Source organism: Dermacentor variabilis, unplaced genomic scaffold (genome assembly GCF_050947875.1).
Source record: "Dermacentor variabilis isolate Ectoservices unplaced genomic scaffold, ASM5094787v1 scaffold_12, whole genome shotgun sequence".
Classification (NCBI taxonomy): domain Eukaryota; kingdom Metazoa; phylum Arthropoda; class Arachnida; order Ixodida; family Ixodidae; genus Dermacentor; species Dermacentor variabilis.
The window spans coordinates 29,315,918-29,341,397 of NW_027460280.1; the positions used below are offsets into that span (position 1 = coordinate 29,315,918).

The 25,480-nt window shown below is 42.4% G+C and overlaps 1 protein-coding gene across 4 annotated transcripts in view; it reads left to right on the forward strand.

Annotated features, from left to right (window-relative positions):
- DIP2 (disco-interacting protein 2) overlaps window positions 1–25,480 on the forward strand; it is a 199,222-nt gene that overhangs the window by 165,631 nt on the left and 8,111 nt on the right. For all 4 annotated transcript variants that reach the window (XM_075677225.1, XM_075677224.1, XM_075677227.1 and 1 more), the window contains 8 exons: window positions 987–1,148; window positions 4,129–4,259; window positions 5,112–5,203; window positions 9,083–9,159; window positions 17,327–17,497; window positions 18,096–18,290; window positions 19,333–19,504; window positions 21,965–22,130. In XM_075677225.1, the coding sequence (XP_075533340.1) occupies window positions 987–1,148; window positions 4,129–4,259; window positions 5,112–5,203; window positions 9,083–9,159; window positions 17,327–17,497; window positions 18,096–18,290; window positions 19,333–19,504; window positions 21,965–22,130 (1,166 nt within the window). The remainder of the gene's footprint in view (window positions 1–986; window positions 1,149–4,128; window positions 4,260–5,111; window positions 5,204–9,082; window positions 9,160–17,326; window positions 17,498–18,095; window positions 18,291–19,332; window positions 19,505–21,964; window positions 22,131–25,480) is intronic.

Genomic DNA, 25,480 nt, shown 5'->3' on the forward strand with positions numbered 1-25,480 from the left:
TTTCGTGGAATTTGTGTCTGCACAAATAGCAGTCGTATTATTTTTATTTGATCCCTATTGGGTATTACTGCTTTGCAGGGCAAACAAGCCTGCTGGAGCATAAGGTTGGTTTACAAATTGCAGTGATCGTTGTATTGAGCCTGCTATCGGCCTCATAATGGAGGCTTAACATAAGAATAGCTGAGTAGACTTGAAATGTGTGAGAATCATGCTAGTGGCAGATGCAGATATTCTAATTTGGCACTTATCGATATTTTGGGGTTGAATTCAGTTGACCATGCCAAGCGATCAGCTAATGACATTTCTTCTAATCCAGTCCAATCCAATTTTCAATCGACAGATACCACTGCTCTTGAGAGGAAAACAAGGCATCAAAAATAGTTCACAACAAACACATCGCTGTTGGTGATGCATGTCGCATGTTTGCATAGTTGAGAGAAATTTCCACCTACTATGTTACTGCTGCATTCAAAGGCTACACAGTAGTTTTCCAATGACCTTGTATGAACTGACATCGCATAACTTTTTCGGAGAATGAGCTAAAACATCTTCGTATCGTTATGCAGCATGTGGCAGCAACGTGTTCAAGCAGTGCCACAACGGCTCGCACAATGCACAGAGGAGGAAAAGCTGGCGACACGCTGGTTGCCATACTTTTCTCCTCAATCGATAAAAGGTCTATAACCCTCAGTTCCTCCCTGAGCTCACGTGAATTTCGTATCTTCAGTGACCTTGAATGCATGTCATGCACATCCTTAGACATGCTGTGAGACGTGAATAGGCCAGAAACATTTGTGGGTAGAGAGTACAAGCACAACAGAAGCTTAGAGTTTCAGCAGCAGTACACTGGCTCAACGTATGATGAAAATTATGAAATAAACAGCTCACCTGCAAAAGCAAGTGCCAAGTTTAAATGATGCTTTAGATTATGTTTAGTGCCAGCAGTGCTTGAATCCTTTTTTAAAATTATTTCTCTCCCTTTCCAGGAAGCGAGCAACGTAGTGGATGTCAAGTCCTGGCGAATGATTCTGGAGACTGATGACTTACCCAAAAAGAAGCTTAGTAGCATTTATCGAGCCCCAACACCGGAGATGATTGCTTATCTGGATTTCAGTGTCAGTACTACTGGCATGCTTGCTGGAATAAAGGCAAGTCATACATTAGTGCTTCATGAGAATCATTCTGGAGCTGTCAAATAAGTTGCTTCAGCCAACCTTCATTCAGTGGGTCAAAAAATTATTTGCATACTTTGGCACTTTACCTTGAGATGCAGTAATAATAAACCTGCATAATGGTTTATATGAAGTTTTTCAAATTAACTTTCTTTTTTTTAATCTTATTGAAATGTGTGGTAGTTCTAACAGAATTGCACGTGTTTACACCAAATTATTGAAAGCGTGTTCACTGTGGACACCACTTAGTATGAAAGGTAAACCTACAAGCCATGGGACTTCATGGATAAGCAGAAATGGTGATGCTCTCTTTTCTCTCGTTTCTCTCGCTATGACAAAAGGTATGTAAGTGTTAAAACAGCTGCGTTACAATAGCTTCTTTGGCTTAACTACCTATGACAAGCTCGCAACTAGATAGACAGTTAAAATTTGGAGAGGACCCTCTTCAGCTCCAAGATAGAAGTCAGCAGGAATTATACCTGCCCATGGGGAAACAAAAGTTGGCCCTTTGTGTTCCACAAGTGTATGATTAGTGCAACCAAAACTCTCACTTTTTCAGTTTCTTTGGTGTGTTTTAAATGAGCTGAAACAAGCATTATCTACTTCACTTTTTTCATTACAGAATGTTTCAGGCACATTTGTGCATGTCAGGGATATTAATGTTACTCCATGTGGATGCTTTCGAAGCTGTTCGAGGCTTCATCTTGTGCAGTTCAGTGATACACTCTGCACTTCTTAAAGAGATAAGAGGCGTTTAGAAACCTTTTTTTTATTTTTTTTTTACTAAATTTAATATAAATTGTCACCCAGACAGAGTTTTTCATGCTGATTTCAAGAATATAATTACTTCTTAAATTAACTGAGTGGTTCCAGATATAGTTAAAATTAATCACTCATTGTTTATCGGAACAACTGTAAGAAGAGTATCAGCCAGAATGTTTATAAGACATACGACTGGATACTACAAAGTGTGAGCAACACAACTGTAGGACTGCTTTCTTTATATTGCAGGTATTACCAATTTTATAGCAATTTGAAGTTCAATCTCCATACATGGCAATCATGTGGTCCAATGAGTAGCCAATTTTAAATTTTACAAAATCGAAATTAAAAAAATCTGCTCCTAGCATTGTGTAGTACACACATGTTGCTACATGCTACTGTTAAAATTATGGTTCTGTGTGCCCTGAAGACCAAGATAGCGCTTCGGCATTTTTAAAAAGCGGCAAAAATGAGGAGTCGGCATCGCTGTCAGCGTGGGAAACCTCATTGGCACGCTTGGCATGTGTGCAGCGGCCGCAGAGTGATGAAGATGACGCCAGTCTAGCCAATGGCGTGGCTAGCTGAGGGTCACGTGCCTTTGTCGACCAATGACAGCATGCATTGGGTTTTCTTTTTAAGGCAGAATTTCTTCACTGCCAATGTGTGGACGTAGCTTGTGGTGGTGGGAAAATAAAAAGATGAGACTGCTCTTTCAAACAATATATGGGTCGGCGTGACCGAACGACTGCAGGGGCCATCACACACCGTGGAAGAAGCTCTTTTTTACGGAAACTTTGGCTCATATTTAGCTGACACTGGTGCCAAAAATTTATATTACAGCTAAAATATTGATTTAGAATGCGCAAAATTTGGCAAAGTGATACAAAAATTTCTGTTTGCTTCAAAACATTGTGAAATATAGTGAATTCAGCCTCGGAACTTTGGAACATATCATTAGAACATTTGACTAGTGCTTGGCAGGAACACTTGTTCTGTGCTGTTTACACCTATTGCTCCCCCCTCCTCCTTTCTTTCTCTTTCTTACTTGAATAAAATGCTGTAATGTTGCCAAAAACAAGCATTCCTCCGTATGTTTACTCCATGGTGTTCACATGTGTCCTTTGTGTACTCTGTACTGTTTTAGAAATTGGTAGCATTGTGAAAATGAGTGTCCTAGGGTAAAAATATCCCTTGAAAAATCATGCTTTGTATTTTGTTTTGTGGTGGTTTTATTTTTGAACTTGTTTCATGCACCATTCACTGTGTATGACGTATATTTTAAAAAGCTGCAGCGACACGTGCACTGTAAAGACGGTGCGCATGTCACAGCATGGGATCATTATGTAGCAATATGTAGACTTGCTGTCCTTGTACTGCCTCGAACATAAGTAAGTGTGCCAATTTTCAAGGTTTATGCTACAATTTCACAGTGTATCATGTAAATATGGCAATCATAACGAAAAATATAAAATTAATTCTAGTATTTAGTGCCCCAGAGCAACACATGGGCTACGAGAGATGCCATTGTGGGGCACTTTGAAATATTTTGAACCACCTAGAATTCTTTAATGTGCACCCAAAGCCTAGTTAAATTTCTTTATTTTACCCTTCATTGTAATGCAGCCACTGTGGCTGGAAATCAAACAATGGCTTTGGCTCAGCAAAATTGCATAGCCACTGAGCCACCATGAACAGGTCCATTGCAGTCAGCAGAGACTTCAAGTGGCTGGAAAAAAATTACTTGTTTTACAGCTTCCTTGCTTTGCCATTAGAATTGTGTGTACTGTCCACTGTGGATATATTGACCAGTCACTGCACGTGCATTGATATTGTCCTTGTCAAGAACATACCCACAATGTTATAGTGCCTCCTCACTTTCTCCACTTACTTATCAGATCATAATGTCCTTCGTCCTTCTCAATTGAAACCACTGGAATTGGAAAAAGTTTTCTGAGTTGTTGTTGTGAGCACATCCATGAAAAATGTTGCATTTCCTTTGCATAAGAATGGTTCAGCTATTTGTCATTTCTTTGCACATGGTGGCAAAAAAAGTGTGGGTGTCTGTTGCTCTGATGCAGAGGACTGCCTCTGTCTTCAAAGCTTTGCTAAAAGAAAAAGGAAGCTGCTATTTTTCTTTTCAAGTGCACAGTGGTGGGCTGTGGCTGTTGACCAAACCCTCCTTGTTTTATTTCAGATGTCACATGCAGCTGCAACGTCACTGTGCCGTAGCATGAAGCTAGCCTGTGAGCTGTACCCCTCCCGGCACATTGCCCTGTGTCTCGACCCGTATTGTGGCCTTGGGTTTGTTCTTTGGTGCCTAAACAGGTGAGTCTGGTCGACTTCTGCCCTGTATTGTTGAGCCTCTTTGCTTTTTTACATGGCATTTTTCTTTACCAGCATAAAAGTGGAATTTTGAATAACGCCCATTTGGCAGATGACATTCTCGACATAGCATTGGCTCTTATTGTGCCTTCTTGCACCTTTCATAAACTTCGTTTTTGTGCATATAAATTAAGGATACTTGCTGCATTCAGCTTTTTAAGTGGTTCATATGCCAAAGCAATAAGGAGCAGTTTTGACGACAGCTCGAAGTTTACCACAGTTCATTACGCTGTAACCGTTGAGTCATTGTTCTAGGTATTTGAAAGTTGTATAACACAGGTAATGGCAGTATCGCAACTGTTTATTTCATTGCTTTTAATAAGTGTATTTTATAGAAAGGAACAAAAGTATACCAGACAGGTAAATGTACTTGACAACCTATTAGGAAGGCACTTAGTTCATCTAGATTGCTAAGATGGCCCTTCAGAAATCGAACAGTGACTTAGAAAGAGATATAAAAGTGAAATACAGGATGGAACACCACCTCCAAATTCCCCAAAACAGTTTCTGTGATGTAGCAGTTTGTGACATTTGGCCAAAGCTATTTGATTGTTTAAGAGAATATCAATTGGAATTTTAGCCTGTAACTTTTTTTTTAGTTTTCCTTTCCTGAACAGAAAGGGCCACATCAGTGAGAATATCTGTGGTGTTGTGCAATGACATGATCAGCACTGTTATTTAATGATTGTGTTGAAATATAATTGAATGGCATTGTAAATCTAAAAAATTCTCATTATCTGCTGTTCATGTAATGTATCCTTGCTCTTCTCTGATGCAGTGCTTGTTTCGTTCTAGTGTTTATTCAGGCCATCATTCCATTTTGATCCCACCTTCTGAGGTGGAAGTAAATCCTGCAATCTGGCTGACAACGGTGAGCCAGTACAAAGGTGAGATTTGTATACATACCTATGACCTTGATGCAGAAGAATTATGTGTTACAAATCTCTTCCCAAATTAAAGGGACACTAAAATTAAATGTTAAAATAGATTCATACATTACGCTCCTTGAATACTCCATAGCTGACTTTGCAGGCTTGGTATGGGGGGGGGGGGGGGCAGAAAAGGACAGAAAAGCAAAAGACACATTTTGATGCTGTAGATTATGAAAACATCTGGCTGAAGCTGGTTAATTGTTTATTTGCAAGACAGAATTACATCATGTCTAAAATAAGTGAAAACCCAACATGCCAACTTTTGTGAACATTGTATTTTTCTCGTACTTGACACAAGGATTTTGCCTCAGCATTGTGGGCCTGTTGCACCTTATGTTATGCTTCAAGAGCTAGGCATATGCACAGAGCTGCATACAAAAATTTCTAGAGGGGAATCTGCCGATCTACCATGAGAATCATGGGTAGCTCATGTATTTTTCTGCAAGTTGGCAACAAATTATTCAGGAAGTATACTGCTGCCTTTCTTTTGTATTGTTATTTGTGGCGATATTGTGTTGCGTGCAAAGCCTCACATTTTTTTAGAGCAGTTAAGTGTTTTACATTCACAATTCATTTACTTATATTATTTCTAATGGAAGTTTGGAGTATTCCTGAGACTAAATTTTATATTGCATTTGGTATCACTTGTGTCTTCATTCCCTCCCATTAAGTCTCGGTGTACACATTTGTGCGCGTGATTTGTTTTTGTGGGTATGTACAGCAGCAGCAAGAAAAAAACCGGGAACATGGAGCTGTAGGTCAATTGAACCCTCTGCTTACCCAGTATAACTCCTGTTCACTTCAAACTGCACAGTATTGCCACATACAGTCACCTTACTAAAGGTACTACCCTGTTTGACAAAATGTTCAATGCACCATGTCCCGTTAGCAATAGTGAAGGAACAGTTTTTACAGAGAATTTCTTTCTTAGCAAGATACCCTCACTTTTCCGCGTAGGTATGCGTGTTTCTAGCCTCTTTGTGGACTGATCACAGAGATGGTGCAGTCTCAAAATGTCGACCGATCTTGAAGGTATCTAAAGCCGTTGCCATGGGTATGTGTAGTCTAAAAAAAATGTAGGCCGATCCCGAAGATAGTGCATTAAAAAAATTTTAAGCAATCTGATGTTCCTCCTACTCCCCTCACCCAGGGGGTGATGTGATAGAGTGTCGTGCACAGTGACTCAGCCCCATTCTCACCCCCAACTCACATTGACGTCAAGTAGCGGTGGAACCGACTTCCAGCATTTTTCTTTCCTTGTCATGCCTGCAGCCAGTGATTAACTTGTGCATCTGATTTAAGACAGTGACACAAACCTTTTTATGAAAAAATGCCTCATGACTGACTGTACAATAAGTTGAAATTTAGTTACTCTGTAATTATGAGGACTCACTAGAAAATGCACAATGGATCATCCTGCCTTCTTGATTTGCTTTCAGTGGAGTCTGTAGCACCTTGAAATAAAATTATGTGTCTTTGGCACATTTGTTGAGTGCATTATAACCCATGGAGTGGTAGAGTTAAAAGATAAACAAAACTAACTATTGTCATTCAACAAATTTTTGATTAAATATGAGTAATGAAAACATTTAGATCAGTATCCACAGAGTTGTTCGAAGCTACAAGGACATAATTTGAACAATTTCGTGTACTGTGCACCATTCCTATGCTGGCTCAACTTCCCTACTGGCAGTGCACACAGACACACTAGCACCAAATTTCCCTCAAGGATTCTTAATGTGAAATGCTTTGGTCATATAAACATAGCATAATGATGGCCTAGTGGTAGAGCGTCCACCTTGTATGCGGGATGTACTAGCTTCAAATCCCAGTGCCGCCGGAAACCCACCAACTTCTGTAATGCGTAGAGATGTCCCCCGGCCTGGTGCTCGGCTATTTGGGGGGTTGCAGCTTGAAAAGGGGCCCTATATAGATTACATGCGTGGTCTCTGGGTGCCCCTTGTTCAACCACAGGCGACCTTGCTGAAAAGCATCTGCCCTGGCTGTAAGAGGCAGCTGCCACCGAGTACCTACTAGTAGAATATGCAAGAGCACACTCCCAGCCAGATGCTCGGCCATTGTATGACCTCATCGATTGGAAAGGAGTGTTTGTCCCCAATTTGTTTGGATTCCTATTCCTCATCAATCTGGCCAGCATGCTGCAAACAGTGAGCCTTCACACACCACTGTACAGTCGCCGACCGTTTATTCGGACCTCACGGGGACTGCGAAAATGTCCGAATAAACAGGTGTCCGAAAAAGCAGATTAAGAAAAAAAAAAATGAAATCCTTTATTTCCACGCACTTATTCGGGCTCGGCAGTAGCCTTGGAAGAAATCGTGAATGCGCCGTTGCACGCTGTTCCGTTTACGCGCAATCAGATAAGCCTGAATCTCGGAGCGGGTCGTACGGTCACTATTGGCGGCTGAAAGCACAGTCACTGCTTGTACACGCTCCGCATGCGACGGCAGCGCAGCACATGGTGCGTCATCTTCCGACTCGGAGTCATCGTCCGGCGGTGCAGCAGAAACCTAACAAATGATCTTGCCGTCGTCGAGTTCTGCGCATGTCAATACAGCAGTGTCAGCACCTATGAAACTGTCAAATGAGACGGTGTCTGGAATCGCAATGCCACCACTGCGCAGGTCTCGGCAGAACATTTTCCGCGTCAGTAGGGAGCACATCGGAAGGCGACAAATCTTAGGCCTCCCGGCACCCGCTTGCCGGCATTCCCCAGCGCAGTCTGCGCGGGCACTGTCGGCGCCATTAGACCCTTGACGCGATGTTTACGTATGCCGCGTTGGATCACCGAAAGCTCGACACAGCACACAAAGCAAACACCACCGTGCCGACACCAGTCGCACAAACGAAAAACATGGCCTGCTCGCAGCGTCTTGCGCGAGGAAACAAATCAGCTGCTGGATTGTCTTGACATGGCTTACTAAGCTGAAACCGGAACTGCTGCAGAGCTGCTCTATCTAACCAGGCAGAAACGATGATGATGAGCGGGGATTTCTAGTAGCGCCACTTCGTGTGGGGCAGCAAGGAAGCTCTGTTCAAAACAAAAATGGCGTTCAGCAAGTCGAACCATGCACCGGTCAGAGTCGGTGCATGGTGCTCTCGACCGAGTTAGCTAAAGGAGTGTCCGAAAAATCAGACGAGGGGTTGCAAGGTGTCCGAACTTTCGGCAGTTGTTATACATTATGGTCTATGGGGAGAATGGCGGTGCCGCGAAGCTGACCGAATAATCGGGCATGTCCGAATTTTTGGAGTCCGGAAAATCTGTCGGCGACTGTATACACAGAGCTGCTTCTGTGTTCAGCTCAAGTTTTGATGCATTCCTAGTGCGTTTGGTTTTGTCACTGCAAGACACGTGCACTACCACTCATTCCTGTGCTGTTCCAGAAGGGTTTATTGGCCGAATTTGGTATGGCAAATCTACGTACAATGCTGAGGTCAGCAGAAAAGCTTTTAACACGATAAAGAGGACAGTGTTTTAGTTGCATTGTTCGTGCAACCTCTCACACCATTCACTTGTCAAGTGGAGGATGTCACAATGAAAACCTGCTTGAATTTTTTTATAAACCTTGTTTAACACAATAATTGTTCTTACTATTTGATCACATATGATAAAAAAAGTCGAACAGTGTACACAGAATTTTTCATTCCCACCATACATAATTCCTTTTTCATCTGCTAATAGAATTGGTAGGTAATGGCTGGTACATATTATGGTTCTTTGCCTATGACATACTTTCAACTTTTTCTAGTTTATTTCTCTCATTGTTCTCTTAACAGTGACTGCAGATTATGACCAAGCTTTATTGTTTTCAGTTCGAGACACCTTTTGCTCCTATGGAGTGATGGAGCTATGCACGAAAGGTCTGGGGTCGTCAATTACTCAGTTGAAGGTAAGCCATCTATCAAGTCAACTTTCTAAAGTGTATTGTGGTTGCCTTTGCTGACAGTTAAAACTGTCAGAAACATGCCTAACGAACTGAACAAGTTTGTAATATGTTTTTTTTTTTGTCACTTACAAGCTTCTTTTGTTTCTTACAAAAGATGCTATAAGTGATGGTGCTTCTGACAAATGATGTCGTTTTCTGTATTCCGTGTAGTTAGTCTTGCAAGTGTGCACTGGTGACAGTACTGAACTGACTTCATTTGGGCAGAGGAATGGCTGAAGGGCATCTGTCATAAATTGGAGACAAGACAATGGGACTGGGAACCTCACTAGTGCTAAAAAGGCAGGGACAGACATGGAAATGATAGCACACGATGCTAACTTCCAATTGCTTATTTCTGAAAGGCACATGTCTTTTTATGGACTTTCTATGCATCTCCACAAAGGTGTGACATCATGTAAATGACAGCACACGTATGACAGACCAACTAGCCCAAATCAATGCCTTTGACAATGGGACTGCATTATAGTGAACAGAGTATGAAACAATATGACACTGTGCTCAAGCTGCTGGAGTTTATTTCCAATTAGCCAAATGTAGAATTGTGACAACTTAATAATATGAGCCAATGTAAACACATTGATTATTTTCATCCAATTCTGTTGTTCACCTCACTGTCTAGCTAATCCTGGTGATAGCGGTAGAACGGCAGCTTCGAAGTCGATGAAAGCAGTCTAGTATGGTTGAGATAAGGCTGGAACCAAAGTACAGTGATTCCACTATTTTTGCCTAAGTACACTAGAATGTGCTGGATGGGATTTGCTGCACCATCCCGATAAAAACTAATACTACATCAGACTGCTCCAAAATTGTCGTCTCTGGAGTTAAGGGATGTAAATGTTAATGAATCCTTTGCCAAATCTAGCTGGCATCAAAAGATGTAACTGTGCCTCTACAAGAAATGTAGTACACCCAGTGGCTCTTCTACATCACCAAAAAGAGAAGCCTTGTAAAGAAGCACAGGGACCCAGGTGCTAACTGGGTCATTACTTTCCTTTGCAATGAAGTCAGACTGCAAATTAATGAACTTCAATTCAATTAAACATTTACAAAATCTACACTCATCACAGGGCCCACGCGAAAGCAGTGTGTGAAAGCCTTAGATGTGCCACGTTCTGGGCCAGCACCTTGTTGGCACCTGCGTTCATGCTAGGAACACAAAGCTTGAACTGGTGTGAGCTTCAGTGTGTGGATAGTGACAATTGGTTCGAGCAGTGCTTGTCTGATTGGCTTAGACCTACCATTGTTAATGGCTATAGTACAGTAGACTGTTCTGCCATGAATTCGACCTCGGTTACCGTATTTACTTGCATAATGTCGCACTTTCCTGTAAAACAAATTGATGCACATTCAGGGGTGCGATTATTACGTGGGTTAAATTTCCTGCGAAAAGAAAACTTTTTTTCCATCTGGCTTTGCTGCGGGATGACAACAGGTCAACAAATAGGTGGCTGCTGCTGTAACAGTGTGGGACACCAAAACAAAAATTGCTGCCGGCGGAGCAAGGCGAACGCAAATTTTTTTGTCTTCTTGTGAGTATATTACGTGCATTGAAACAGTTTCTTCTGTATCAGTAATGGATAATATCATTACTATCGGCAAGTTTGCGGCAATAACGTAGCCATGACCATTTTGAGGGGACAGAAACAGAGATGGCCACGCTTGGCTACCAGTGACAGAAACCCATGGCGGGCACGGTGCGGAAACTGCGGCATTTGTCTTCACTACTATCTTAATACAGCATGCTTCCACTATGGGTGGGTGAACATCTTAGCTGTGTTACAAGCATCGGCGTATGAACAGCACAGACTTCTAACATATCAGTGTAAACGTGGCTACTATAGTTGCCACTCGCAATTTGTTGTGTGCCCACGACTGCAGACGAGAAGAATTTAAAAGCGCTTTATTTGTTGTTGTTGACCACGACCATTAAAAAGCCTACAAATAATAAAGCCAAGGCAAGTTTGGTTGTAGCTTTTTCTTCATGCAAGTGCGGAAGGTGATGAAAGGAATGAAATGGGGCATCTGCTTAAGAATATTCGGTGCGTGCAGACCGCTTGGTATGTCTTGAAGAGTCATTCGCGTAGCATTCAACAACATTTGACTGATGGTAAGTGGAATCATCATTAGTTAGACTTGGCACACAACATATCGCTGTGCGATCATTACATGGGAAACGAAAAAAATGTAATTTTGACGACCAAATTCAGGGGTGCAATGATTACGCGTGTGCGATCATTATGCAAGTAAATACGGTGATTTGAATGGACTGGAAAGTCCCAACGAGCAACCACACATTGCTATTGAAGGAAAGCTTGTTTATTTTTAATGCAAAAGCATGTCGCTGCGGTTAATTGGCCCCCCACTGGCTCCCTCTCATATGTGCAGTGGTTACTTAAAACTTGAAAACACAAGAAATTCAGCAGATGGAACTACTGGCTCCCTAGGCAACAATAGTGACGGCAACAACCCTTCCTGCAGTGATGAGACTTACGCCATGTCCTGGGAAATGACTGTTTTAATTATTTTGTCAGTGCTGACGATAGCTTCTAAGGCCTGTGGGCCACTAACCAACAATGACATGGATAGTTATTGTAATACTATATTGAAGTAATCTATTGACGATGACATAGTTCAAGCAGTAAAAATTTGAATTAGTTCATCGTTAGTTAATTCGGCCAAAACTTGCAGTCAAGGGTCAAATCAGTGGGTGACGACTGTATTGTGCGGCTGAGTATGAAGTCGTTTGATTGGTGGCTGTGGAGGCCAAAATTAATCCGGAGCCCCCTAGACTTCAGTGTCTCTCATGGCAGACTCTGGCTTTTTGATGTGAAATCTTTTTTTTCTTTTCTTTTTTCCTGCTTGATCTATGCAACCAATGAGCGACAACCTGCACTTGAAGTGCATTTTACCACGCAGTGCACCCAAAGGAAATTTCCATTGCAAGCTGGTGTGTCTTCATAACTTTGTCTTTTCCTGCCTTAGCTAGAAATAATATCTGCAACTCAAGACTTGATCCAGGCTACACAATCTCTTGTGCTTGGATTACAATTGTGCAGCAACTACAATCGGTAATATAAAACTGCTTTAAGCTGTAGCACAATATTTATTTGCTCAGCACAAGCTCATTTTATGTCTTTGGTGCTTTAATTTCTGCCAAGGTGTTTTTGGTGACCAGCGTGGTGAAAACAGCTTGCATTGCTAAAGCAGGAAGACCATGGTTTAATGCAGTTTTCAACCTATGAAGTCCTCAGCTGCAAGGAAAATATGTTCAACTGAGCTTTAGCTGTAAATCAGTGTATCATTCAGAGTTATTAAATGTGTCATACTGCAAAATATTGTAAATTTTGCAGTATAAGCCACACAATATCTTTATTTATATGTAATCTTGATGCTCGCCTCCCTATGGTCTTTTAAATATATGTGCTACACAAGCACAGGCAGGAAAAGGAGGCAGCTCTACCCTTGCATTATGTACCTTTCTAGTAAACAAAATGTACAAACAGGTTTTGGGCAGCTTTTCCCTGAACCTATAGATGTGGCACAGTGGAGACAGCCTGTTATGCCTATAACTATTTAATAGCAATAATAATAATAATAATAATAATAATAATAATAATAATAATAATAATAATAATAATAATAATATACAGTTTTAGTTTAGCGTACGCTAAGCAACGCACATTCTTTACAGTTTTAGTTGGCCTGCGGGATCTTCTGATCTCGGAGGCCATATGCCGTTGTCGCGGCTATCTCCCGACTGTAGCGATAGGTGGCGCTGACATCGCAAATGTTTCTTTCATTAGGCTTTGACTCGTTCGGAACGAGAAGCGATCTCGAAAACACCACAAGGAATACTCTGTCGTCGAAGCGGTCCGAGACTAAGCGAAAGCTGTTTATGCAATCATTTGCTACGATTGAAGTGCATTTTACAAAAGCAGCACCAAATTCAATTCAAAATGGGCAGCCTGAACCGCCACCATGTTTCACACAAACACCACAAACCGCGCAAAGAGGGTAACGCTAAATCTGAGAAATAGCGTGCGTTCGCTATATGCTATGGGTTGTTTGACGTTCTGCGCATGCGCAGTGATGACCCACTATTTTATAGCGTACGCTTAACTAAAACTGTCTAATATTATAGTAGACTTACTTTTAGCTAAAGTCCACTTAATTTGATATTTTGGTTAATTTGATGCCAACCGAAGGTCCTGACTGGCACCCATACATTTTCTGTGGACCCAAGGTCTGGTTATTTTGATTAGAAAATTGGCCTTCATTATATAATTCAAACTTGAATGTTCAGACCACATGTGCCTGACCCCAGTGGTAGCCCCAATAGTGGCAGCGTCTGTCCTGGTGGTGCCTAAAGGACAATGAGTGCATTGAACACATGTCAATCTCCCACCAAAAACACCTGCCTTTTGGCCTGCCCTGGCAAGACCTTTAAGCGAGAACAGTAGCTCATAATGAATGGCTACAGTATTACCCGATTCTGACGTATGCTTTTATTTTTTGCAACTTGTCCAAAAATTACCTGCACAGTGCAATTGAATGCAGCACAAAATTGTGTTCACAACAGCCAACCATAAGAGGTAGCCTAGCCAGCATCATCACCATTGCCATCACAAGATGGCGACAGGGCAGTTTGCCATGTAGCATGAGTAGTCGATGACAGTGATGTGCCACTTCATCTTATTATGAAAACCTATTCAAAATATAACTTATTTTATGTGCTAAGCTAGCAGCAACAAGTCACATCACACGTCTTTGGCATTCTGGAGAATTGCAAGCATCCCAGGGTGAACTAGCAAAGTGGTTAGTCTAGATGTGGGCCACCATCCTGTTTGTGATTGTTGTGTAGTTGTTTGATATAAGGAGAATATCAAGCACACAATGAACTGTACAGAGGACATCGTGTTGTGGTTCATAGATGGCAGTAAAGTGCTGTTTATGAGTGATGACATTGGGCATTAGGCGTAAATTTTTATTTTGTGAAAGTAAAGTGGTGCTGGTTTTATCTTCTATCTTATTGCCAGAATTGGTGGCATAATGCATTTTGCTAAAAAAATCAGGTACATGTTAGATTTCTACATTGTTTAAGAACTCTGTCATTTATACATTAGTTTTTCTTTGAACCCATTTTGGGGTACGTTAGAATCGGGCAAATACTGCCAAATGAATTGCATTTTTTTCTACCTGTTGTTTAATTCGACCTACAGGATAATTTGTATCACTTTCATGAGTGCCGCCAAGTTGACTGCAATAATAATAATAATACAGTGAAACCTCGTTAAACCGTAGTTTGCTGGAGCTCGGAAAAAAGTACGTACTAAATGGTAGTACTTACTGTTTAACCGAAATAGTGTGAGATCGCCCACTTACCTGTCAAAAACGGAACTCGGAGAGAGTGCGATGAAAGGGGGAAAAGCAGGCAGTATTTATTCACTTAGCGCGACAAAAGTGTTATTTTTGTTTGATGCCATGGCGGCCTAGCAACGATGACACTCAAACTTACTGAAGCTGCGAGCCAGCTTTTCAGCCAACCCTCTCTTCTCGGCAAACACTTGCATGGCAGATTTCTCTTTGCCGTTGCATAATCTCCGTGCACAGGCGCGGTAGCATTGCAGAAGTCGCTGGGAACCTTTTCATTGCGGGATGCTGTTCTCATCATGACGATCGCATTCATGAAGCTGACATAACGCACAGCTTCTGCCACTATCTGGCCTGAATTGCCCTTGCTGTTGCTTTCCGTGTCATCCTTATCACCGTCGGTAGGCGACACTTCGGCAACAGAGGCAACGATGGCGAAAAGTCTAACTTTGTAGCCGACATCTCTTCGCAGTCACAGCAGCGCTGCCGAGCAACTTCTTCGCATTCCAAATGCCACACACTGTAGTCAACAGTAGATCCATGTCGCGTGCCAGCGCCGACTTCTTCATGTCACGTTCGATAGCACGAACGATGTCTAATTTTTCTTCTATGCTGAACACCCGCCGTCTTTTTTATTCGAGCTTCAGCATGACGCGAGTCCTCGCTTGCACGACGCCACAATGCTCTCTGGCACGGCGCCGAAATGGTGTTGATGTTGATGTGGCTTTATGTGCAAACGCACAGGGCGCTTGGAGGCCGTTGTTCTGATCTCTGAGGCTTGTTGTTCTGCTTAGCCGCCCGATGGAGACAACACACCGCCGTGTTTACACGACGAAAAGTGGAAGCACTACGTGGTAACTGATATGTACGCAATAAGCTGGTACGGTTTATGCGGATACAAAACATTATGTTCAATTGCCAGGGATTTGACTTTACTACTTTTAAAACGAAACTACTGTTTAAGCGGGTACGGTTTTACAAGATTTTACTGTAATAATAATAATAATAATAATAATAATAATAATAATAATAATAATAATAATAATAATAATAATAATAATAATAATGTTTATTGCATCTCATACTGCATACATAACACTGAATGTACTGTCATTCTTTTAATTAAATCAGGGATGTGAACTTTATTTGTTTTGGCCAGTCTGATCTCTTAGAATACCGAAGACACAAGAAAGGTGATCTCATAGACTTTCTGAGGCGTAATTTGACAAACCAATTTGCTTAACGGAAGAGAACAGCACCGCTACAACCATGACTAAAAATAATGGAGTGGCAGATTTTCACTATAAGATAATGTTTGCTTCTGTGATGTCACTGTTGGTTTAGCTTTGAGATGGCTGCATATTGTGAATTTAGACTGCACATTTTGTCCTCAATTCTTATGCCACCATAAACAAAGAAAAAATGAGAGATCATCTGCATTCTAAGCAACAGTGAAAATTGAACTAAGGGCTGGCTTTTTGGCAGGTGTAAGGGAGTAAGGAGAAATTTTTATGGTAATGAAAAAGGAGGTAGCTTGCACCAGCTTGCCTACTGTATCCTAGTACACCTAGACTTACTGTATATGGCTTCCTCTAGGGAGCCAGAGCTGCGACTGTTTTGCATTCATGCTCACTCCCCATTCATCAAACATAGTCATTTGGTTGCAAAAGCGACCATGCATTGCGGAGCAGCCACTGATAAGGCACAGATAAAAAAAGTTGGCAATGGCAGCGCCGCTTTGTCACGACAGTTTGGCACTTTCTTCGATGACCAGCATCCAGATGACTGCTTCTGAAATTAATCCGTCTTGTTTCTTAGTGCAAAGATCGCATGATAAACACCTTTTTCTTACGTATTTTGTACTCGTTCAGAGCTGCTGGTTGGCATGTGTTTAAATAGATGGCTCCACCAAGCTGTGCATGATGAAAGATCCAGCACCAGGCAACTTTTCAATGCATGCAATGGGATATTTTTATTTGTTCAGAAGAATTGGAACACCTGCCGTAGTAGCATAGTGGCTATATAGCATTGGGCTGCTAAGCCTGAGGTGTTGAGACTTTGCAGGTGTCGACAATGCTGTGTTGTCGTTTGCCAAACTGAACGATGATGCAATAATTGAGCAAGTTCTCTTACCGTAAAACAGCGACTCTAACTCAGATGCTGATGATGTGCCGTGTGCTCCGGAGCCTTCACATGCGGATCTGACTCGAGCCTTTGCAGTCCGTGCATGGTCGTACAGCAACAACACAAAACTGGCAGAAATACAGGTGTACTTGGTTGCGCATAAATGGAAGTGCGTGCAGCAACAAATCGACCACTTATTCTTTGCACAGGGGTCTTAAAATGTAAACAAAATTATCTTTCTTTGGATACATTTGTTTTTTCGGACATTCGATGGTTCGGACTTATTTACGTTCCCTGTGGAGTCCAAATTATCGATCGTTGACTGTAGTTTTGTTACGCCAAGTCGGAGGCAATGGTCCTTGCACTAGCATGCCTCATTATTGAATGTTATATCGTACCTACTTGACATGTTTTTTTGAGTGTGAAGGTGAGTATTGTACACCCACATCTCAAAATGTTTGAATAAAGTACAGAACATTTTAAAGAAGGACGTGCAAGGCGAATGAACATATTAGTATTGACTGGAGCTGTATGTTTTCTGTGTTAGTGATGAAAAGCTATGACATTTTATTTTTATATAACATAGTTGTAATCTGCACTTCTCTATTCTTAACAGCAGCGTAATGTGAATCTGAGCTGTGTTCGGACCTGTGTGGTTGTTGCGGAAGAGCGCCCTCGGATTGCACTCACCACCTCATTCTCAAAGTTGTTCTCTGGACTCGGCTTGTCTCCTCGAGCTGTGAGCACCAGCTTTGGTTGCCGAGTTAATGTCGCCATCTGTCTTCAGGTGAGTCTTCTTCAACTGTCTGACATGATTACAGTTGCTAACAAATATTTTTGTTTCGTTGGTTATGTTAAAAATCATCATTTGAAACACGTTTTGGCCACTGTTGCCAAACAGAGACTACAAAGTTGACCAAAGAGGGAATGTTTGGTATGGTGCATGCCTCTTGTATCCTTGGAGTGCTGGTTTCCTCAATGTTATTGCTTCTTTTTTTCGTATGCTATACACTTTCAGTGAATTAATGCTACTTTATTAAGAGTGTTGACAAAGGTTTTTATCTTTTCACAACAGTTGTAAAACAACAGTTGTAAAACAACAGTTGTAAAAACAACAGTTGCTTATGGATGCACAGGTGTAATATAAGTGCAAAAATTTAACCTCTTGCATACAATATTTGTTATACCACGCAGAGATTTCAGAAGTTGTGTTTCTGACTACACAATGCCATGTGCACATTGGACTTTTCTGCTTCATCATCTTCACCTCCAGAACAATGGATAGGCATTCAGTCACTTATATACTATGTAATTTAGTTGAACATGGATTGAATCAATGTGTCAGTGTTAACGCAAATGCTCAGATGGTTGTGTAATGTGTGCAGGGGGCATCAAGTCCAGATCCAAGCCAAGTGTATGTAGATATGCGGGCACTGCGCAATGACCGGGTGACACTGGTGGAACGTGGTGCTCCACATTCCCTGTGTCTGCTCGAGTCAGGGAAACTGCTGCCAGGACTCAAGCTGGTCATTGCTAACCCAGACACCCGGGGACAGTGCGGCGACTCGCACCTTGGAGAGGTACACCTGCTTTCGAAGTGTCATTTCGCGTAATGCGAAGGTTATAGATTTGGTCTCCACCGGCGACAAGTTATCTTTTCGTCCACTTTTATTTCCATTTTCTTCATTATTTTCTACATTTCAGTTTCAACCGCAGCTAATTACCCCCTATGCTTTCCTTGACTTCATTGCCTGTTGGCTTTGTATGGTTGTGATTAACAAAAACTTAGCCCCTTTGTTTCCCTTGTTCTTGTTCATTCATAACAAAGGTCTCAAATCTGGCAGCCTTGATGCCAGTAGGCAGCATACGAGGGTTTATTAGCCACGTGCCTGCTCTCATAACTTCACGTATTATGTGACACCATCGGGCATAAAAAAAGGGTGTTCCACATCTGCCTGCTATGGCTCTGAGTGGCACTGGCTAACACTCCCAGGGCTGCATCTAGTATGCATAAGTATGCATCTTAGTGGACGGATTGATGGCCATTGCTGTAGCACAATTGGTAGTGCATCGCACACGTAATGCGAAGGTTGTAGGTTCGGTCCTCACCAGCAACAAATTATATTTTCGTCCTCATTCATTTCCCTTTTCATTATTTTCTACATTTCAGTTTCAACCACAGCTAATTACCCCAATGCTTTTCTTGGCTTCATTGCCTGTTGGCTTATAGGGCTATGATTAGCAAAAACCAAGCCCCTCTGTTTCCCTTCTTCTCGTTCATTTCTCTGTAGACTATTTTATGGAGGAGTACAACGAATGTTAAAAAGCATCTTGGTAAGGTAAATTGCTCCATTACTAAATGGCTAACATTCCATTGTAGATACCTGGCTTGGAATAGTGATCAGAAAAAAAAAAGGCTTATGCATGGCATGTTCAATTACCTATAGCATCTTAAGGGATTGGCTGTAGATTACAGGTACTCCTGAAGCCATACAGCTTGAATGCACCAATTCTGGCCATGAATAAGAACGCAAGTGCCAGGAAATATGTACGGTCTGGTGCTGTTATGAGGCAGTTTGACTTCTGCATCCAAACCTCACATGATCCTATGTGCTGTTACAGATCTGGGTACAATCACCCCATAATGCCAGTGGATATTTCACTGTATATGGTGATGAATCCCAACACAATGACCACTTCAATGCCAGGCTCATTACTGGAGACACTGGAAGCGTGTATGCACGCACCGGCTACTTGGGCTTCCTTCGACGTACAGAAGCAGTCTCCAGTGACAGTAAGACACAATTTTTCTTTATTATCTGTTTTGTAGATGCTCTTGCTTCGTGACATATTTTCTTTGATGTTTAATGACATTGAAACTGGCTACTGCAGTGTTCTTGTTGACCAGTTTTATAAGCTGGTCAACAAGAACACTGGATTTGGTTATCCAAGAAACATACAAATTTTGGATAACCAAATGGAACTTTAGAATGAATTCCATTTGAACATCCCACTGATGTTTAAGCTTAATGGAACAGAAAACTTGCTTCCTACAAATATTTTTGGCACAACTACTCAGCTTATAGAGCTCTTATATAGCTCTAATATTCGGAGTACCTGCTAGCACTGGTGGTTCAGGATCACTGAGCAAAGCTTTACTATAAAATTTAGTTATTTTGATCATTTTGAAAAAGTAACTACAGTGCATGTTACTGAACACATTACACTATGATAATCTATAAAGGTTTAGTATTAATTCTGTTACTTTTTCTATTGTGTATTTTGCTGCTTCATAGTCCTGTATGCAATACTGATGTTTATTCTCATAGGCTGCAAGTACCATACAAGTGTGTGAACGTGTGACCACATTCATGTGGTCACAATTTTTGTGTGTGCTAATAAGGTTAACTTAACAATCTAACATTGTAAAACTTTTAATTCGTTGATTGTTAGTTTTCACTAATTTCATGATTTTCATAAAGGGAATGCATAAATTTTGGGACAAAAAAAAAGTGTCTGACAATTATGACACTCCCTAACGTGAAACTTGAGCGCAGCTGTATACGTGTTTTCATTTTGCAATATATTGAGGCGAAGAATTGCAGACCGAAATCACCACACTGACTGGCAGTGGGCCAGTGCTGTCAGTGCCTTCACAGAGGGAGGGGCAGTATGGGAACGCTGGCATAATGAGCGGCATCGGAACCAGCCGTGGAAGAAGACAACAAACGCGCGAGCAGCGGCATGAATACGTTTGCGTGATTACGCCGAGCAAATCTTACGCCGAGCGACGTCGATGAGCCAGCTGTGGAAGAGGATGACAATGAACGCGAAAGCAGTGGCATGAGTGCATTTGCGTGGTTATGCCCAGGGACGCAAATGCTCAACCCAGAAATGGCTGCCTAAGAGCTGCGATCTAAAATTTTGGAAAAACTATGCTGTAGCCTATTGTATTCTTTATTTTATTGCCTGAAGTGCCAGCATCATTGGGCACTCCAAATTTCCTGGCTATGAGTATCGATTTATTTGCTGTAGCTAAGGTTCTACTCTACAGGTTACATATGTTAGAAGGTATCCAGTGGCCTAATTCCTTTGCAGTGCAAGCTTTCACTGTACCACTTTTTTTAAAAGATAGTTATAGCCAACCTCCGGTTTGTCAGAAAGTGCACACCATACTTCATTCAGCCAAGGAATATGCAGTGGCTTCATCAGTGGTGATGCTAAATTCACGTCACCCTCTTTGTAATTTTGTATTCATTTTGAAATTTCGTTGGCATACAGGTCTGCGAGCATGGGTCTCATGAATTTTTAGTCATTTGCCACAATTGCATGTCAGATCAGTTGTACCTGATGAACAAAGACTAGAAGAATGGCAAAATTTACTACTTCGTAATATGCATGATGTGCCCATTTATCAAAATAATTTTGTTATGAAATTATAGGTTTCTACGTTCTTTAAACAGCCAGTAATAGATTATATTTTGTGAATGTCCCTCCAACACACAAAAGACATCCCATTTCGAATAGAAGATTTGGACTTAAATTGAGTGGACTACACATGGCTGTCATTATGATACTATGTTTACAAGGGAACATACTTATGAAAAGTGAGTATACACAGGCCATCTCTCATTGGGACTCTAAAATATGCAGCACAGATGTTGCATGTTTGAACATGCAACATCTTATGCATGCAGATTCTTATAAAGAGCTTTAACAATCCACATACTCTGTGTCTCTTTATATGATTACTCACACATATTGTGTTGCCAATTGTACTACTTGTCACATTCATCACGGTTCCAAGGCAGACGCCGTGTCAAACAAGCTTCAGGCATGTCTTGTCAGCAACTGTTGAGAGGAGCTCCCAATGCCAAGAGCCTAGTGCATACCAAACAATGAGATATCGCAATGATAAACTAAAAGCGTGAAGTGAAGAAGTATTGGTTGTGGAGTTGAGCAGTAATTAAGTTAAGCAGCAATTAGGTGCAGTATATTGAATTGAACTGGGCTACATCGTTCAGTATATTGATAACTAATGTAAAACATAAGTAGCAGTGCTGCCCACTTTCCTTCAATTTCTATGAGCACAGCAGACCAAAGTTTTGAAACTTGTGCATCTTTTAACCTGCCTGCAAAGTATACAATTTAGAGTGGGACTGTGCACATCCTTTCTTTGATCTCATTTTATGAATTGCTAATCTGAAAGTAATGCTTGAGAGTCACTTGGGGTTTCATTTCATGTGCTTTACAGATGAGACTGAACCAGATGCTGCATCAAATGGAGATGGCCCAGAGCTGCATGATGCAGTGTTTGTTGTTGGGGCCCTAGATGAAACTATGATGCTTCGGGGAATGCGGTACCATCCTATTGACGTTGAAAACAGTGTGCTGCGCTGCCACAAGAAGATCTCTGAGTGGTGAGTTGACCTTACTATTTGTGCCAGTTCCAAAATTTTTGCCAACACTGGTCAAAGTGTGATATGCTTTATATACCGTATTTACACGATTGTAAGTCGACTCGAATGTAAGTCGACCCCCCCATATCGCTTGACCGGAAAAAAAAAAAAAACCCGAGGGCGCATTCGATAACGAAAATTTATTAGTAGCTGACATGGTCATTGGACTACTCGTCTTCACTAGTGCTGCCATCGTCATCGTTGCTGCGGTCCCACAGCGCGTCGTGGTCCAGCGAAATTTCAAATTTGGCAAACGACCGCACCAGGACATCTTGCAGAACAGCAGCCCACGCCAAATGCACCCAACCACACGCAGCCGTCAGGGAGGCTCTTTTGACAGGTCCGGTTGGCGTAATTTCACAGTCTTCTGCCGCCAGCCACTCGTTGTACTCACGGCGGGGCAGAACCTTAAAATTAAGGCGGAGGTCCGGGCTTATTTCATGACCACGTTTTCACTGGCAGGGACCGATCATGCATTTCAGCGACGTACGCCGCAAGCTTAGCCTACAGCTCCGGAAAGCATCCATACTTCGGCACGTGGGAAATTTCTCACTTGCCGTCACACAGGTGAAAATTTCACTTCGCTGCAGTCGCCACTCTCGCACCACCCATTTAGAAACATCGAAATTGCGGCCCACTCCGCAGTGATTTGTTTCTTCAGCGTAAAGGATGGCAGCCCTCTTGAACGCTGCTGTGAACGAGTGCCGAAAGATTAGTGGGCCTACAGCACTCATGACGACTGGGGAAGCGTAGAAGTAGCACGTAGCCGAAGTGGAGCGCGTCAAGAAGTTAGTCAAACCAATACCAATGCCTTTAAACCGAGAAAGAGAAACCCGCGAGCGGTGTCTGCTCTTCCATGAACTACCGATACTCCCCGCAAGCGCCGCCGTTCTGAGGGTGCCGCCGCAAATAAGAACAGCGGCGCTTTTATCAACTATCGACACCCCCCCATGAGTGTTGCATGCACTGTAAGACTCTCAAAAATGTTGAAAATCCCTTCCGAAAAGCGAACAAACACGCGGGATAGCGAAAAGATATGGGTAGGGCCATAGAGCAAACATAAAATTGTAACTACGTTGTAGCTCTCGTTGGTATGGCTTTTTTTGGCGGGGCCATGTTTTGGTTTCGATTGTAAGTCGACCCCTAACTTCAGACTTTCAAATTTTAAAAAAGGGGTCGACTTACAATCGTGTAAATACGGTAAATGCTCTTGTGAAAGTTGTATTAAGGGAACCTGCAACATTTCTTGAACACTGTAAATAAACCAGTTCGTAGACCGGGAGTTTCCAATCCCAAACTTCTTTCGGGGAACCACCAGCCTTCAAAGTGACAAGGAACCCCCACCCCTCTTCTCCAATGTGCTTATGCATGACTTCTGAATGAATGTCACAGTGAATCAATGGAATGGCTGCGCATGGTGTACCATCATCCGGAAATGAGAACAAAAGCGGCACACGTATTACTGAATCATTTAAACAGGGAATCAGTGTGTGGCTCAGTGCCACTTGTGTTTGGGGGTGCCGAATAATGACACGAGCCACTATTGTCCAAAACAACAAGAAGCACATTTATTTCCGCCTGCAGGTTAAATATATACATGTTCAAAGGTGCTGCCCCCTTGCTCTCAGCGCCATCTTGTTGCTGTGAACTCAAGTGCAAGGCAGTGACCACTACATCTTCCTTCCCGAGATAGCAAAATTCAACCTGCTCGGTGGTCTCACTGTACGATCATATCACGTTTGCTTCAGTTCACAATGTTGAGGCGAACTTGCTTCCCCAGGCAGTCCCTGTATTTCAGGCAAAGGAGGTGGGGCCACAAGTCGCACAGGCGACGTACAGGAAGAACTTTGTCGCAACGTTTCTGGCATTTATGACAAGGCTGCTGCCTGTCCCTGGATATTATGGCCTAAAAGGTACCAGATGGCGACAATTCCTCTGCAGAACACTGCTAGGAGTCTCAACCACATATGATCGAAGTCACCAAGCAGGGTTGAGGACACGACCGCTGCAACGAATGTCCTTGATCCACACATCGCCCCCTGGTTTCAGAGGACTCTGAGGGCTTGCACCGTGATGGCGATTATAGAATTCTGTGCCCTGAACTTTCCGTTACTTGGCAATGCCAGCAAATGTCGTTCTGGCAGTCCAGGAAGGCTGGTTTGCAGTTTTTGTTCCATAAGTCATTGTGCTGGAGAGAGGCCCATAACTCCACATTTATCTCGGTAAGTGAGAAGGGCCAGGTACGGATCGGAGCTTTCCTCAAGCAGGTCTTTCACGGTCCACACCATCGGCTCTGCATCACCATTACTCTGAGGGCAACGAGGGCTGCTTGTCTCATGGCAGAATCTGTAAGATTTAGCGAACTCGGCAAAATCTTCGGACATGAACTGAGGTCCGTTGTCTGTCCATATGGTGTCTGGAATCCCAAAGTGAGCATAACAGCTCTTTACCACAGCAATGACCACTGGTGCTGATGTAGTCCCCAGTGCGACTACTTCAGGGAATCTCGAGTAGTATCAACATATGGAACATACATAGTTGTGTCCTTAAAACTGGAACAGGTCGATTCCCAGGCATTTCCATGGCCTCTCTGGTGTGGGAGTTAGTATCAGTGGCTCAGAAAGCATGACACACTTGTGCCACAAGGTGTTCAATTATGCAGATTGCAATTTGACCACAAAACTCACTTTTGGACGCGCTCTTGACAGCACTGTACCCCTTGATGCCCTTCATGCAGCAGTGTAAGGATGTCCTGACACTGAGCAGATGGAATGACAATAAGGCAATCCAACAAAAGCAAGCCATCGTACACACTAAGTCTATCTATCTATGTTTCCAGTACGGTGCTGTGTAGGTTGGTATGCTATTCTTGGATAGCCAGCCTCTCTCACAATATGTCACAGCTGAGGAACACTGTCCATCCTGACCTTGAAGTTGAAGGACATCGTTTAGTTGACTTGCCACTAGTGAAACCAGATTACTTAAGGACTTCACCTACATAAATTTCCAAGCTGTTAATGGCTTTCGAGGGTCGCAAGTCACAGGGTGCTCATGATAGTGTATCTGCCATAGCTAAGAGTTTCCCAGATGCATATTTGATGGTATACTGATAGCGCATCAGCTTGATCTGCATTCGCTGTATTCGAGGTGGCAAGGCTTTGAGGTCCTTGCTCGAAAAGAGGGCTACAAGTGGAAGATGATTCAATTCGACTGCAAACCTTAGACCATGAATGTACTGGTTGAACCTAGACAAGGCCCACGTGACAGCCAGAGACTCCTTTTCTGTTTGGCTGTAGCGTCCCTCTGTGGGA